The 15312-nt window shown below is 46.1% G+C and overlaps 1 protein-coding gene across 3 annotated transcripts in view; it reads right to left on the bottom strand.

The window, feature by feature from the left end:
* FGR (FGR proto-oncogene, Src family tyrosine kinase) overlaps positions 1 to 15312 on the bottom strand; it is an 833064-nt gene that overhangs the window by 217022 nt on the left and 600730 nt on the right. For 2 of the 3 annotated variants that reach the window (XM_077295665.1, XM_077295664.1), the window contains exons 7-9: positions 9915 to 10070; positions 8950 to 9129; positions 8667 to 8743 (exon numbers count right to left, since the gene is read on the bottom strand). In XM_077295665.1, the coding sequence (XP_077151780.1) occupies positions 8667 to 8743; positions 8950 to 9129; positions 9915 to 10070 (413 nt within the window). The remainder of the gene's footprint in view (positions 1 to 8666; positions 8744 to 8949; positions 9130 to 9914; positions 10071 to 15312) is intronic. The other variant, XM_077295666.1, reaches the window with a different exon arrangement.

Here is a 15312-nt window from a genome sequence, read left to right as displayed (position 1 = left end):
TTTTTGATGCGTTTTTATGCAGTTTTTGATGCGGGTTTTGATGCAGGTTTTGGTGCAGTTCTTGGTGCCTTTTTGATGCATTCTTGATGCAGTTTTGGTGCCTTTTTGATGCATTTTTTATGCAGTTTTGGTGCAGTTTTTTAAGCGTTTTTGATGCAGTTTTTGGTGCAGTTTTGATGCAGTTTTTGGTGCAGTTTTGATGCGTTTTTGGTGCAGTTTTGATGCAGTTTTTGGTGTGTTTTTTGCGCAGTTTTGATGCAGTTTTTGGAAATAAATAAATAAATGGAAAATGTGCATGATTTGAATGAAAACATGCATGAAAAAATTGATTCGGAGGCCGGATTCATCATTTCACATCTCAGATTCATATGTTTTTCGCCGGATCCGTCGCTGTGCGTTTTTTCTCCGGACAGAAAAACTTCCTCTGTATGTGTTTTCCGTCCGGTGGAAACAGCTTTTTTGATGGATTTGGCAAAAAACAGATGAAACGTGTGGCCATCAGGCGCAATCTGGTGCTAATACAACTCTATGAGAAAAAAACGGATCCAGCAGAAAAAAAAACGGATCGTTTTTTTACAAAACTCATCGGATTGTGCCTGACAGCAAAAAACTGATCTGTGAAATTAGCCAGATAGATATATGGATAGAAACATCTATGTATCTATAGATATATCTATAGATAGATATATCCATAGATAGGCCGATGTTGATTAATGAACATAAAGAAAAAAACGGGAAAAAAATGGTGCGGGAGCAATTTTCTGCACCAGAGGGGGAAAGCCGACGGCCGGGGGCCAATATTTGTAGCCTGGGAAGGGGTTAATACCCATGGCCCCTCCCAGGCTATGAATATCAGCCTGCAGCTGTCTGCGTAGCCTTTACTGGCTAATAAACTAGGGGGACCCCCCCAAAAAATGACATGGGGTCCCCCTATATTTTATAGCCAGAAAGGCTACGCAGACAGCTGCGGGCTGATATTCATAGCCTAGAGAGGGGCCATGGATATTGGACCCCCCGGCTACAAATACCAGCCCGCAGATGCCCCAGAAATGGCGCATCTGTAAGATGTGCCAATTCCGGCATTTAGCCCCTCTCTTCCCATTCCCGAGTAGCGGTGGGATATGGGGTAATAAGGGGTTAATGTCACCTTGCTATTGTATCCATTATTAATCCTAGAGCAGTGAAAGAGTTAAAAACAAAATAGACACAGCCAGAAAAAAGTATTTTATTATTCTTAATTTAACCATACATACCATACTTCAGCGCCTTCAAAAAATGTAAAATAATAAACCGCATACTCCCTGTCCGACGCAGTCCAATTAATAACGATTGTCCCACGACAATCTCCTCTATAGAACAGTGACATCTGGTGATGTCACTTCTCTATAGGACCTCCAGTGACACACTAACAGGAGACAATGGCTCCTGCAGTGCATCACTGAGAGGTTACTGTAGTTCAATGGTCTCACTTTATGGCAATTGCTGCATGGCAACTTTCTCACACAGCAGTGCCAAAAGTGAGACTAGGGACTATTTTTTACAGTGGCGGAGGAATACAGTGTGGAAGGATAGTTCCCGCCCGTCATTGTATTCCTGGAGCCCCTAGAGAGCGGTCACATCAGTTGATGTTGCTGCTCTCCACGGGAGATCATCGTGAGGCACTCTTGGATTTCTGTGGATCAGGGAGTATATTGTTTGTTTGTTATTTTAATATTTTTTATAGGTGACACTGGCTTCAGGGATCAAAGTGACAAGTGATGGTGAGTATGTACTCTATGTTATATGTACTGTATGTACGTGGTATATTGTATGTATGTTGTATGTGTTAGGGGTCGAGTTCCCGCCTCTGCACAGGGGGAATCTCGAGCCATCTCCACTGCGGTCTCCCATTCTTCTCCTGCCGCAGTGGAGCCTGCTCAGTGGAGACGTCAGTCTGTACAAAGAGTTACTGCTGCTTTTCCTGCTTCTGCCATTGAAGTCAGTGCTGGGCAGCGGCGAGCAGACGCTTCTGGGACTAAGTCCTGCTTTTCTCATTCTGAGCATGCCCTGAGTAAGATCTCTCAGTGGAGATCGAGGGTCACATGGTCAGATACTGCAGCTAAGTCCATTGGTCCTTTCAGGAAGGTCCTGTAGGTGCTAGGACTAAGTCCTGCTTTGCACACACTGAGCATGCCCAGGGCAAGATCTCTCAGTGGAGATCTAGGGTCACATGCTCAGGTATGGCAGTCTCTCATTGGTCCTTCTAGGAAGGTCTTTTACTTGCTGCAGCTATATAAGGCTCGCATGGCCGCACGGCCATGCACTAGTATCAAATCTGTTATGTGCATGCGCCAGTGTGGTCACATTTATGTGTGTTCAGGGACTCGGCTGAAATAAGCCCCTAGAATGCCGGCACCTCTGGTGAGGAGATTGTGTGCGTGGATTTAGGGCCCCGGCTGAAATAAGCCCCTAAAATACCGGCTCCTGCGGTGAGGAGATTGTATGTTTGCGTGACCACAGACTGCCTTCTGCTCGGCAGTTAGCTGTGAACTCCTGTGGGGTTAACAGGGCACAGCGTCTTGTTTCTGTGTGACTCTGTGAAGTAACAGAGTTCGCTTAAACCGCCATATAGTGCTGTCATTTGCTAGCAGCAGGTTCCTCCTGCACGGTGGACCCCGAGCTGCGAACGCACCAATAATAACATCTATATTTAATCGGTGCGTTCCGCTAGCCCTAACATTATACTAGTGCCAGGGTCTGGCTAGCAATGTCGGACAAACAGCAATCTTTGCAGTACATCCAGCAGCTGGAGGGTAGGTTGGCGGCTCTCGAGTGCACAACCTCGGCTGTGGATGTTACCGCGGTAGCTGTTCAGGCTCCTAGCGTGGCTGCAGCAGCTTTGTCCACTGCCACTCCTGTTCCGACCCTGTCTCGCCTCCCGCTGCCAGAAAAATTCTCTGGTGATGGCAAATCATGTAGGGGTTTCGAGAGCCAGTGCTCTATACACCTCGAGCTCCTGGCTGCACGTTTCCCTACAGAGCGGGCAAAGGTGGGATTCATTATGTCTCTCCTGTCGGACAGGGCATTGGAGTGGGCTACGCCGCTGTGGGAGCGTGGCGATCATGTGGTGCAGAGTGCTCCGCTGTTTCTGAGCACTCTGAAACATGTCTTTTTAGGACCTCGAGTCACCCATGATACGGCGCTCCAACTGTTAACATTGCCCAGGGCTCGTCCTTGGTCAGCCATTTTGCCGTCCACTTCCGCACCTTAGCATCTGAGCTGGAGTGGTCGGAAAAAGCCCTCATTCCTATATTTTGGAGGGGGATGGCTGACCATGTTAAGGACGCTCTGGCCACTAGGGAGATTCCCGCCACACTGGAAGAGTTAATAGCTGTATCTACTCGTATTGACCTCCATTTTAACGAGCGGAGGTTAGAGCGAGCCCAGTGTAGGCAGAGGTTTCGGCTGGCTCCCACCTTCGCCAAACCTTTGGAATCTCCGGTCCAGGCACCCGAGTCACATGAGGCCATGGAGGTGCTACGAGCGGGTCCTAAGTCCGCTCGTGCACTTAGGGTCTGTCATGTTTGCCGGCAGTCAGGACATCTTGCCACCAGATGTCCTCAGCGGTCGGGGAAACGTCAGCGTCTTGTGGTAGTAGGTGGAGGTTCACTAGACACGGTGACGTTTGCCTCCAAATTGTCCTTTAAGGGGACAATTACCATTGGCTCATCCACTCATTCGGTAGAGCTTTGCGTGGATTCCGGGGCGGAGGGCAATTTTATGTCTTCTGCCTTCGCCCAACGACACGCAATACCTCTGGTGATGCTCGCCCAACCGGTGACCGTACGAGTGGTGAATGGGTCGACACTGCCCTCACAGATTACACACCAGACCATCCCATTTACTCTATCCATGTCGCCATCTCATCAGGAGATAATATCTCTGCTCGTCATTCCTGAGGGAATTGATGAGGTCCTCTTAGGGATACCTTGGCTATGGTACCACTCTCCTCATATTGAGTGGTCCACAGGCAGGATTTTGGGATGGAGTGAATCATGTGGGGGTAGATGTCAGAGGGAATGCGTTCAGGTTGCTACTACAGAGGTACCCGCAGATCTCTCCTCTCTCCCCAAGCAATATTGGCCCTATGCGGACGTGTTCTCCAAAAGGGCTGCGGAGACTCTTCCGCCTCACCGCCCCTACGACTGTCCTATTGACCTCTTGCCTGGTGCTGAGCCTCCCCGGGGTCGAGTCTACCCATTGTCTCTCCCAGAGACGGAGGCAATGTCTCAGTACATCCAGGAGAATCTGGCAAGGGGATTCATTAGGAAGTCTGTGTCACCTGCAGGGGCTGGTTTCTTCTTCGTGCAGAAGAAGAACGGAGAATTACGTCCATGCATAGATTACAGGGGTCTTAACGCCATCACCGTTAAGAACAAGTCCCCTCTGCCCCTGATATCTGAGCTTTTTGACAGGCTTCGGGGAGCAAGAGTGTTTACTAAATTAGATCTGCGGGGTGCTTACAACCTGATTCGCATCCGTGAGGGGGACGAATGGAAGACGGCTTTTAACACCAGGGATGGGCACTATGAATATCTGGTGATGCCCTTTGGGCTTTGTAATGCCCCCGCCGTTTTCCAAGACTTTGTAAATGATATCTTCCGGGATATGCTCTCCACCTCGGTTGTAGTCTACCTGGATGATATTCTCATCTACTCTCCAGATATAGACTCCCACCGGAGAGATGTGTGCAAAGTCTTCAACCTCCTACGGGCAAATTCCCTCTATGCCAAGTTGGAGAAATGTGTGTTTGAGCAGGAGTCTTTGCCTTTCCTGGGCTATATCATCTCGGCCCAAGGATTGGCTATGGATCCTGCCAAGCTACAGGCTGTGATGGACTGGCAAGAACCCCATTCTCTCAAAGCAGTGCAGCGCTTTATGGGGTTCATTTATTACTATCGCCAGTTCATTCCCCACTTCTCAACTTTGGTAGCTCCTTTGGTTGCCCTCACCAAAAAGGGAGCAAATCCCAAGTTGTGGTCAGAAGAGGTCTCCAAGGCCTTCCTCTCTATTAAGTCCCACTTTGCTAGTGCTCCCATTCTACATCGCCCCGATGTAGATAAACCTTTCATAATGGAGGTCGATGCCTCGTCTGTCGGTGCTGGAGCAGTCCTATTCCAAAAGGATGCTCAAGGTCGGAAGCATCCCTGCTTCTTTTTCTCTAAGACCTTCACACTGGCGGAGAGGAATTATTCCATCGGGGACAGGGAGTTGCTAGCTATGAAGTTGGCCTTCTCAGAGTGGAGACATCTCTTGGAGGGGGCTCATTTTCCCTTCCAAGTTTTCACCGACCACAAAAACTTGGTCTATATTCAGACTGCCCAGCGGCTAAATTCTCGACCAGGCCAGATGGTCCCTGTTCTTCTCCCGGTTCCATTTCACCCTCCATTTTCTCTCCGGGGAGAAGAACATTCGTGCCGATGCTCTCTCCCGCTCCGTAGTGTCATCAGTGGAGGAGGAGGAGGAGGAACCTCGGCTTATTGTCCCTTCTGAGAGTCTGAGGACCGTGGCTCCGGTTTCTCTAGAGTCTGTGCCCCCGGGTAAGACTTTCGTGCCAGCAAATTTGCGACCGGAGGTTCTCTCTTGGGCTCACTCGTCCAGGATGGGTGGACACTTTGGGACCAAAAGGACATCTGAGCTTCTGGCGAGGACGTACTGGTGGCCGCATATGGTCCGTGACGTCGGAGACTATATTCGGGCGTGTGTCTCCTGCACCAAAAATAAGTCTCCTCGACAACGGCCAGCTGGCTTACTTTATCCCATGTCGGTGGCAGACAGGCCCTGTGAGATGGTCGGGATGGACTTTGTGGTGGGCTTACCCAAGTCTCGTGGCTGCACCATTATTTGGGTGATCACCGATCATTTTTCCAAAATGGTGCATTTGGTGCCTCTTCCACAGCTACCTTCTGCACGGGCTCTGGCAGCGTTGTTTATTAAACATGTCTTTCGCCTACACGGTATGCCGGACAAAATTGTCAGTGACCGGGGTCCCCAGTTTGCATCTCGGTTCTGGAGAGAACTTTGTCGTCTACTCAGCATTGAGTTGAATCTCTCTTCAGCATATCATCCCGAGACAAATGGGTTGGTAGAGAGGGCCAACCAGACTCTGGTCACATATCTGCGACATTTTGTATCTGCTAGGCAGGATGACTGGGCATCCTTGCTACCGTGGGCGGAGTTTGCTCTTAACAACGCCGTAGCCGACTCCACTGGTCAGACTCCATTCCTTCTTAATTACGGTCATCATCCACAGGTTCCTGTGCCTATGCCCGTGTCTTCTGCCAACTCCAGGGTGGCAGACTGGGCTGTGGAGGCACGGGACATTTGGGACCGCACTCAGGATGCCATCCGGGCCTCCAAGGAGAGGATGAGGTCCTCCGCCGATGCACATCGGCGTCCCGCTCCGATCTTTGCTCCTGGCGACTTAGTGTGGCTCTCTGCCCGTAACATCAGGCTGCGAGTTGAGTCCACTAAGTTTGCACCTCGCTTCTTGGGTCCCTTCAAGGTCCTCGAACAGGTTAATCCTGTCGTCTAGCTCTTCCTCCACACCTAGGTATCACCAACACCTTTCATGTGTCCCTCCTTAAGCCCGTATACATGTCCCGGTTTTCTGAGTCATCTGCCGGGACATCGGGCTCGTCTACGGACGATTTCGAGGTGAACGCTATTTTTGGGGTGCAAGGTACGTGGCAAAAATTTTTATTTGGTGGACTGGAAGGGTTACGGTCCTGAGGATAGGTCCTGGGAGCCTGTTGAGCACATTCGGGCTCCACAGCTCATTGCCGCCTTTGAGCATAGCGAGGCCCAAGGAGGGGGGGTAATGTTAGGGGTCGAGTTCCCGCCTCTGCACAGGGGGAATCTCGGGCCATCTCCACTGCGGTCTCCCATTCTTCTCCTGCCGCAGTGGAGCCTGCTCAGCGGAGACGTCAGTCCCAGCGTCTTGCTCAGTCCCACTCTGTACAAAGAGTTACTGCTGCTTTTCCTGCTTCTGCCATTGAAGTCAGTGCTGGGCAGCGGTGAGCAGACGTTTCTGGGACTAAGTCCTGCTTTTCTCGTTCTGAGCATGCCCTGAGTAAGATCTATCAGTGGAGATCGAGGGTCACATGGTCAGATACTACAGCTAAGTCCATTGGTCCTGGATTTAGGGCCCCGGCTGAAATAAGCCCCTAGAATACCGGCTCCTCTGGTGAGGAGATTGTATGTTTGCGTGACCACAGACTGCCTTCTGCTTGGCAGTTAGCTGTGAACTCCTGTGGGGTTAACAGGGTACAGCGTCTTGTTTCCATGCAACTCTGTGAAGTAACAGAGTTCGCTTAAACTGCCATATAGTGCCGTCATTTGCTAGCAGCAGGTTCCTCCTGCACGGTGGCCCCGGGCTGCGAACGCACCAATAATAACATCTATATTTAATCGGTGCATTCCGCTAGCCCCAACAGTATGTATGTAGTATGTATGTAGTATATAGTATGTTGTATGTATGTATGTAGTATGTATGTAGTATGTATGTTGTATGTATGCAGTATGTATGTAGTATATAGTATGTTGCATGTATGTATGTATGTTGTATGTATGTTTGTGGGTTTTTTTTACATTCAACACATTAGCAGGATGATGGGACTACTACTGTCCCATCATTGGCTAATGTGTCAATCACTGTCATTGTAGCAGGTATAGCCTGATGGGACTGGTAGTCCCATTGGACGATGCCTGCACACACACACAAAGACCCCCGAGAGGCCCGCACAGACCCCCGGCAGGCCCGCACAGACCCCCAGCAGGCCCGCACAGACCCCCGGCAGGCCGCACAGACCCCCGGCAGGCCGCACAGACCCCCGGCAGGCCCGCACAGACCCCGGCAGGCCCGCACAGACCCCGGCAGGCCGCACAGACCCCCGGCAGGCCCGCACAGACCCCCGGCAGGCCCGCACAGACCCCCGGCAGGCCCGCACAGACTCCTTGCAGGCCCGCACAGACCCCGCCCGCACACACAGACACGCAGTCTCCACCCACGCACCGCCCACACTACATTATAGTGCATCATGACATCATTTCAGCAGCCAATCACAGCCATGCACTTAGTTAACATGCCTAACATGCCTTACAGGATGTGCCCACACTTCTTAGGATCCTCATTGGCTGAATAAAATCAAACTGGCTCATTGCATTATGGGAACTTAGTATCGGAACTCCGTTACAGCGAATATCGGTCGATACCCGATATTTCAGTATCGGAATGCTCAACACTAGTTATGAGTAACTCTGTATATGCTCAACTGAGTCTGGACTATATAGTCGAAATTTAACATTTCCTGATCATTTAAATATTCAATATATAACATCTTTGTACAAAATGTATCCATCGGATTATTGATGTCAGCGTACCACCTTTGATATAATATTGTTCTACCTTCTTGAATTTTTAATATTATACTTTTTTAAATATAAATCATTAAAAATGTAACTTTTAAAGATTTTTTTTTTTGCAATGGATCGTCCTTTTTCCCTAACATTTATGCATTAAGGGGATGTGTTGTTATTATATCTAATTATGGAGATATTTTGCCTCTAAAAACTCTCTCTATAGACTGTGTCTTAAGATAGAAGGTAACCAGTCTGAAACCACTTACCTGTGCAGACATATCCACTAACTCAGGTAGCTTCATATATTGGCCTTCCTTTTCTTTCATGTATTCTAGTAGGCTTCCTAGAGAAAAAACAGACTTATGTTGGACCATCTTTAGCAGCCTTATTTTACAGTAGTTTAAGATAAATATCACCCAAAAGTCAAAACTTTGTGAGAAGACCATGCAAAAACTAAAGAAATGTACCATGTGCAGGGAAGTAACAGTCACTAGAAGAAATGTCATATCAAATTTATCAATGCTGTAGCTCATTGTTTTATAAACTCACCCTGTGCCATATATTCAGTGACAATGTATATGGGTTCCTCAGAAACAACTGCATATAACTGGACTAGTTTATCATGGCGAAGCTTCTTCATAATCTGAGCCTCCTCCAAAAATGCTTCAGGCGACATAGTGCCTGGCTTGAGGGTCTTCACAGCTACATTTGTTGTACCATTCCATGTACCTTGTAAATGTGGAAAGGGAGTGTATTGTGTGAAAATAGCAATTAACATAGATATCTCCATACGAAAATCCCAAGTTAGAAAACCATCGTGTTATGGAGGAAAACCAAGGCAGTGAATCATGGACATGCTTCTTCATTGCAGGCATCTATATTTTATTGATCTGCTGGCCACTCCTTGCTTTACAGGTCCCTCTCTAAGGCTGCTGTCACACTAGCAGTATTTGGTTAGTATTTTACATCAGAATTTGTAAGCCAAAACCAAGGAGTGGAACAATTAGAGGAAAAGTATAATAGAAACATATGCACCACTTCTGCATTTATCACCCACTCCTGGTTTTGGCTTACAAATACTGATGTAAAATACTGACCAAATACTGCTAGTGTGACGGCAGCCTTAGTCAGGAACATCTAGGCTTTGGAGGAACATCTGAATAAGATTATATCGTCGAGATGTGCATGGATCTCCGAAAGTCTGAATCAGCTAAATCAGACAAATTTTCTGCACCAAATTTCCAGAATGTGAACATAAGATAAGCACAGAGTATAAATTTAGAACAAGTAAAACTTAAATATATAACAGTAAATGCATAAACTTAAAAGGGATGTGAAGCTATGGAGAACCCCTTCTAAAATGCCTATTTAGGGTAGGTTTACCCATTAGGACACTTCATATTCCATAAATTAATGTGGACCTTGACCATCAGAGCTGTTGCCCTTTTGTCATCATGATTGAACAATAACCACAAAGAGTGCAGAAATGACCTCACAAATCTGAGAAGTCTTACCTTTCCATACATCTCCAAAGCAGCCCTGTCCCAGCTTTTTATCAAGAGTGATAGACTCTCTTCCTATTTCCCAGGCATCTTTTGCTAGTCCCATTGTTTGAGGCTTTAGGTTGACACAAGGTTTTGTTAACAGTTGGCACAGACCATCATTGAATTCTGCGGATATGAGGAAACATCAAATGACAGATAAAGATTATAGCATATGTGAAAAAAATATATATAATTTTTAAGTGTAGCTGTGAAAAGAATATATTGCTCTATTAAACTCTTTAACTCCTTCATGACTTTGGGATTTTCCATTTTTGTTTTGTGCTCCCCTTCTTCCCAGAGCCATAACTTTTTTAATTTTCCGTCGAAATGACCGTGTGAGGGCTTGTTTTTGCGGGACGAGTTGCACTATTGAACATGGGAAAAAATTTAAAGTGCGGCGAATTTCCAAAAAAAACACGCAATTTTGCAATGCTTTTTTTTTTTTTTACAATGCTCAATAAATGCTAAAAAGAACCTGCAATTATGATTCTCCAGGTAATTAAAATTCATAGACACCAAATATGTATAGCTTCTTTTTTTATTTAAGTGGTGAAAAAAAATCCAAACTTTGTAAAAAAACGAAAAAAAAAAGCCACCATTTTCCGAGACCCGTAGCATCTCCACTTTTCGGGATCTGGGGCTGAGTACTTGCTTATTTTTTGCACGCTGAGCTTACATTTTTATTGATACCATTTTTGGGTAGATACAATGTTTTGATCACCTGTTATTGCATTTTATTGCAATGTTGTGGCGAACAAAAAAACTCCAATCCTGGCGTTTTTATTTTTTTCTCATTATGCTGTTTATCAATAGGATTAATTATTTTTAAATTTTGATAGATCGGGCGATTCTGAACGCGGCGATACCACATATGTGTACTTTTGACATTTTGTTTATTCTTTTATTTTGAATGGGGCGAAAGGGGGGGTGATTTGAACTTTTTGATTTTTAATTTTTTAAAACATATTTTTCTATTTTTTACTTGCTTCAATAGTCTATTTAGGAAACTTGAAGCTGCAATTTTCTGATCGCTTGTGCTACACATAGCAGGGTTTTTGTCCGGCTATGTGCAGCAAAAATCATCATCTGCTATGAGCGTTGGCCAAGGGGCAGCATTCACAGCAGATCTGCAATGACAAGCACGGGGGTCTTCTGCAGATCCCTGGTTGTCATGCCAACCCATCGGCGCCCCGCGATCATTTGACAGGGGCGTCGATGGGCACAGTTTGTGATGTGCTTCTGGCGCACTCATTTTAAATGCCACAGTCAGAGATTGAAAGCGACATTGCGGCAGGTGGATCGCGATTCCACTTGCGGCTGTTAAAGGCACATGACAGCTGATCAGATCAACTATCATGTGCCTGAAAAGATGTGGGCACAGAGCTGGAGCCGCATCAAAGGGAGGGAGGTGCCCTATGACATACCTATACGTCATACGTCGTAACGGGGTTAAAGGGAACCCGATACAGTATTGGATTGGGCAGCATGTATCAGACACTAGCTGGATGATTTCAGCTAAGTATGTGAGTCGCTCTACCAGGGCCTGGGGTATTCGGCACCGGGTACGGTCGCTTCTTAAAGGGGATATCACAGTGGCTGCGACCCGGTCTGTGCCCTGGGCGCTCACTATAAAGGGGAAAGGTCTTTAAAGGGGAATTGTGAATAAGTCTGTCGTGAGTCCACCTGTGGAGTTTGGTCAATAGTGGGACCGACGCTGCTTTAAAGGGGTCCTCTGGGAGATGTTGTTGTAGCAATGATGGTGACGCTTCCCACAGGTGAAGCGGGGTCCCCAAGGGGTCCTATAGTGTATGGCGATGATGGTGTATGCCAGGCAATGAGCAAAGGACACAAGTTGTAAAGTCTTTACCTGGTTTACTGTAGTTGGCAGGCCACAGTCCAGGGTAGCGGCAACAGGTACAATAGGAGTCCAGGCAGCACAGAAACAAGTGGAATCCCCTTGGCAAGTCAGGTTGGGAGCCTTCCACTTTGCACTTGCTATATTCCCTTGCTGTCTGTAATGTCCTAACAAGGACCTGGTTCTTTCCCCTGTCCTGGGACAGGTACCTGTATGGTAGGCAGCTTGAGCCGTTCCTTCTGGGGTCTCTGCACTGTGACTCCAGGCTCCAGGGTGCTGCTGTACCACAGGCTTAATTTGGGCAGTATACCTGTAGTTCTGTGCCCTCCGGTTCTGCTAGGTGTCCTACAGTTCCACTCTAGCCTCGGGCTCCCGGTACCCAGTTTCTGCCCTTTGGCTCCTAGGAGGCCTCTCACAGCCTCCTTGAGTCCTGAAATCTCTCCTCTGCTCCTTTCCTGTCTGCTCTCCAGACTAAACTGAACTCACTGGTCTCTCTGGACCAACTGTCTCCTCTGGTCTCTCTGGACCGACTGTCTGACTCCTCCTCCAGACCAGGATCTTTATCCAGGGAAGCTGCCCTAATACAGGGTTTTGAGCTCCCCCTCCTGGCCTGAATTCAGCAGGTGTTATGTGTGTGATTTACCTGCCAAAGAGATCCCTCTTGTTTCCAGGCATAGCACTACCTTCCCCGAGAGGAAGGCAGCACTACTGTGTTACCTGAACTCCTGGGCTGCCACATATGTTTGACTGAAAAACATGGGTGACTAGCTGAAGAAGCTGGTCCCCGGAGGCTTCTCCCCACTTTCTGTCAATAATCGACAGGTCTTTCTTTATACACGAGCATAATATGGAGAAACCCGTCACTCAATGGGAGCTTGCAGGGAGAACCAGCTGGGGACCTGCCATTTTGACCAGTCATCAGTGTGGCTTGGTCACCAGTGGCTTTTAAAGTATGTTTTACCTTAAAACATGGCAGCGTTTCATAATCAAACATATATGGCTGAAATCATACAGCCAGTGCCTGGTACATACAGTCCACGGACTTTTGCTTCCTGTCGACTGTTGCATGTAATGGATTGACAATTTTCAAGACATACAGAGCAGATTTTGTAACAATGTATTTTTTACTTTTTTAGTTGCATTAGATATAAATCATAAAGTAAATGAAAAATTAACTTTTTAAATGATTGTATTTTTCTCAATATAGATTTTCTCATTTTCTATTTTGAAAATTCACATTACAATGTAGTATTAAAATGGGTTTCTCACAATTGCATACTGAGTATTGTTACATAGTCACAAAAGAGCACAGCCTTGAAATATAGTTAAAACAGGATTGAGACATCATTGCAATAGAACACAACCTGTAAATAAATATATCAATCAATACACAATTAGAACAGAACACAGCCAAAATATAGCTACATATATTATTGTGACATCATTGAAATAGAGTACAACTTATAAAGGCATGCAGAGCCTATTGTAGTTTTATTACAACAGGTACGGACTGGGAGTGAAATTCAGCCCTGGCATTTGAAATCAGACAGGCCCATGCTGTTCTCATCCCCAAGCACCAAATGGGATAAATTACTAATATTACCCTTCATGGAGGAAAGTAATATTTAATAGTAGACCAATATTTCTAATGATACCTCCATCACAACTCTTAACAGTATTGGTGTCTTGAGAACACAGATTCTGTTAACAATGAAGTAGACAAGGCAGCCCACAACCAGAGAGGCCCTTCTGGCATTTGCCAGAATTGCCAGATGGCCAGTCCGGCCCTGACAATAAGGCTGCCGTCACACTATCAGTATTTGGTCAGTATTTTACATCAGTATTTGTAAGCCAAAACCAGGAGTGGAACAAATAGAGGAAACGTATAATGGAAACATATGCACCACTTCTGCATTTATCACCCACTCCTGGTTTTGGCTTTCAGAAACTGATGTAAAATACTGACCAAATACTGCTAGTGTGAGGGCAGCCTTAGAGATGAGCGGTGTTCGAGTCAAACTGTTCGCCAATTTCAAATTTGAGCTGTTTGAGCGTTGTTCGACGAACTCGAACAATTTGCTTAAAATTTGGCTCTTCGAGTTTCTGTTCGATAACTGTTCGTTCACCAAAAGCCTAACTTGATTTTCACATTAAAACTGTTTATCAATGTTAGTAGACTGTTTCAGTGTATAGTGTGTGTGGCGGGGGATAGATCTGTGCTGAAATAATGCCGATCTCCATTTTTTTTCTTTCCCGCATTTACAGTGGGGCGGTGCAGTCTCTCAGCCTATCAGCAGTGCACACACACACACAGCAAAGTGCATGTGATGCACACAAGCAAGGTCATGTGTCACTGGCTTTGAATGTCACATGTCCTTGCCCTATAAGAACCAGCCATTTTCCCCGTCGCCACCATTTCCTCAGTGCTGCAGCTTAGTGTTAGACGGCACCGCTGCTGCTGTTGGCGCTATACAGTATAAGGGCTCTTTTCCACTTGAGAGAAAAAAAACGGTCCAATTTACGGACCGAAAAAACAGAGGAAAATCATGCGAGTGTCGTGCAAGTGTCATGCGATTTTTTATCGCAACATCCAAATGACATCCGTATGACATCCGTATTGCTGTCCGATTTTTACGCACCGGTGTCCTTTGAAAAGCCGGCAAATCAGTGCTGTGTACAGTAAAATCACACTGACAGATTAGAATAGAAAAGATAGAATATATATATACACATAGAATAGGTATATATATATATACATATATATATACATATGTCACTGAGACACCTATATATATATATGTATATTTCATACAGAGATAGATAGCAGAAAAGCCGGTAATTCAATTGCCGGCTTTTGCTATCTCCTTCACAAACCCGACAGAATATGAGACATGGTTTACTTACAGTAAACCATTTCATATCCCTTATTTTATTACATATTCCTGACTACTAATGTAAGAAGTGTCTTTGTGTAAAATTTGTGGGCTCTAGCTGTTAAATTAAAGGGTTAAATCACGGAAAAAATTGGTGTGGGCTCCCGCGCAATTTTCTCCGCCAGAGTGGGAAAGCCAGTGACTGAGGGCAGATATTAATAACCTAGAGAGGGACCATGGTTATTGGCCCCCCTGGCTGAAAACATCTGCCCCAGCCACCCCAGAAAAGGCACATCTGTAAGATGCGCCTATCTGGCACTTGGCCTCTCTCTTCCCACTCCCCTGTAGCGGTGGGATATGGGGTAATAAAGGGTTAATGTCACCTTGCTATTGTAAGGTGACATTAAGCCTGGTTAATAATGGAGAGATGTCAATAAGACACCTATCCATTATTAATCCAATACTAGTAAATGGTCAATAAAACACACACACATTAGGAAAAAAGTATTTTAATGAAATAAAGACACATGGTGTTGTAATATTTTATTACACTCTCAATCCAAATGACAACCCTCGTTCTGTAAAAAGGAAAAATAAAAAAACAACAATATCCCATACCTCTCCGGCGTTACAGTCATGT

This window comes from Ranitomeya variabilis, chromosome 3 (assembly GCF_051348905.1).
Source record: "Ranitomeya variabilis isolate aRanVar5 chromosome 3, aRanVar5.hap1, whole genome shotgun sequence".
In the NCBI taxonomy this organism is placed as follows: Eukaryota; Metazoa; Chordata; class Amphibia; order Anura; family Dendrobatidae; genus Ranitomeya; species Ranitomeya variabilis.
Note: the sequence above shows the minus strand (reverse complement) of the source record. Positions and strands in the feature narration are given on the sequence as shown.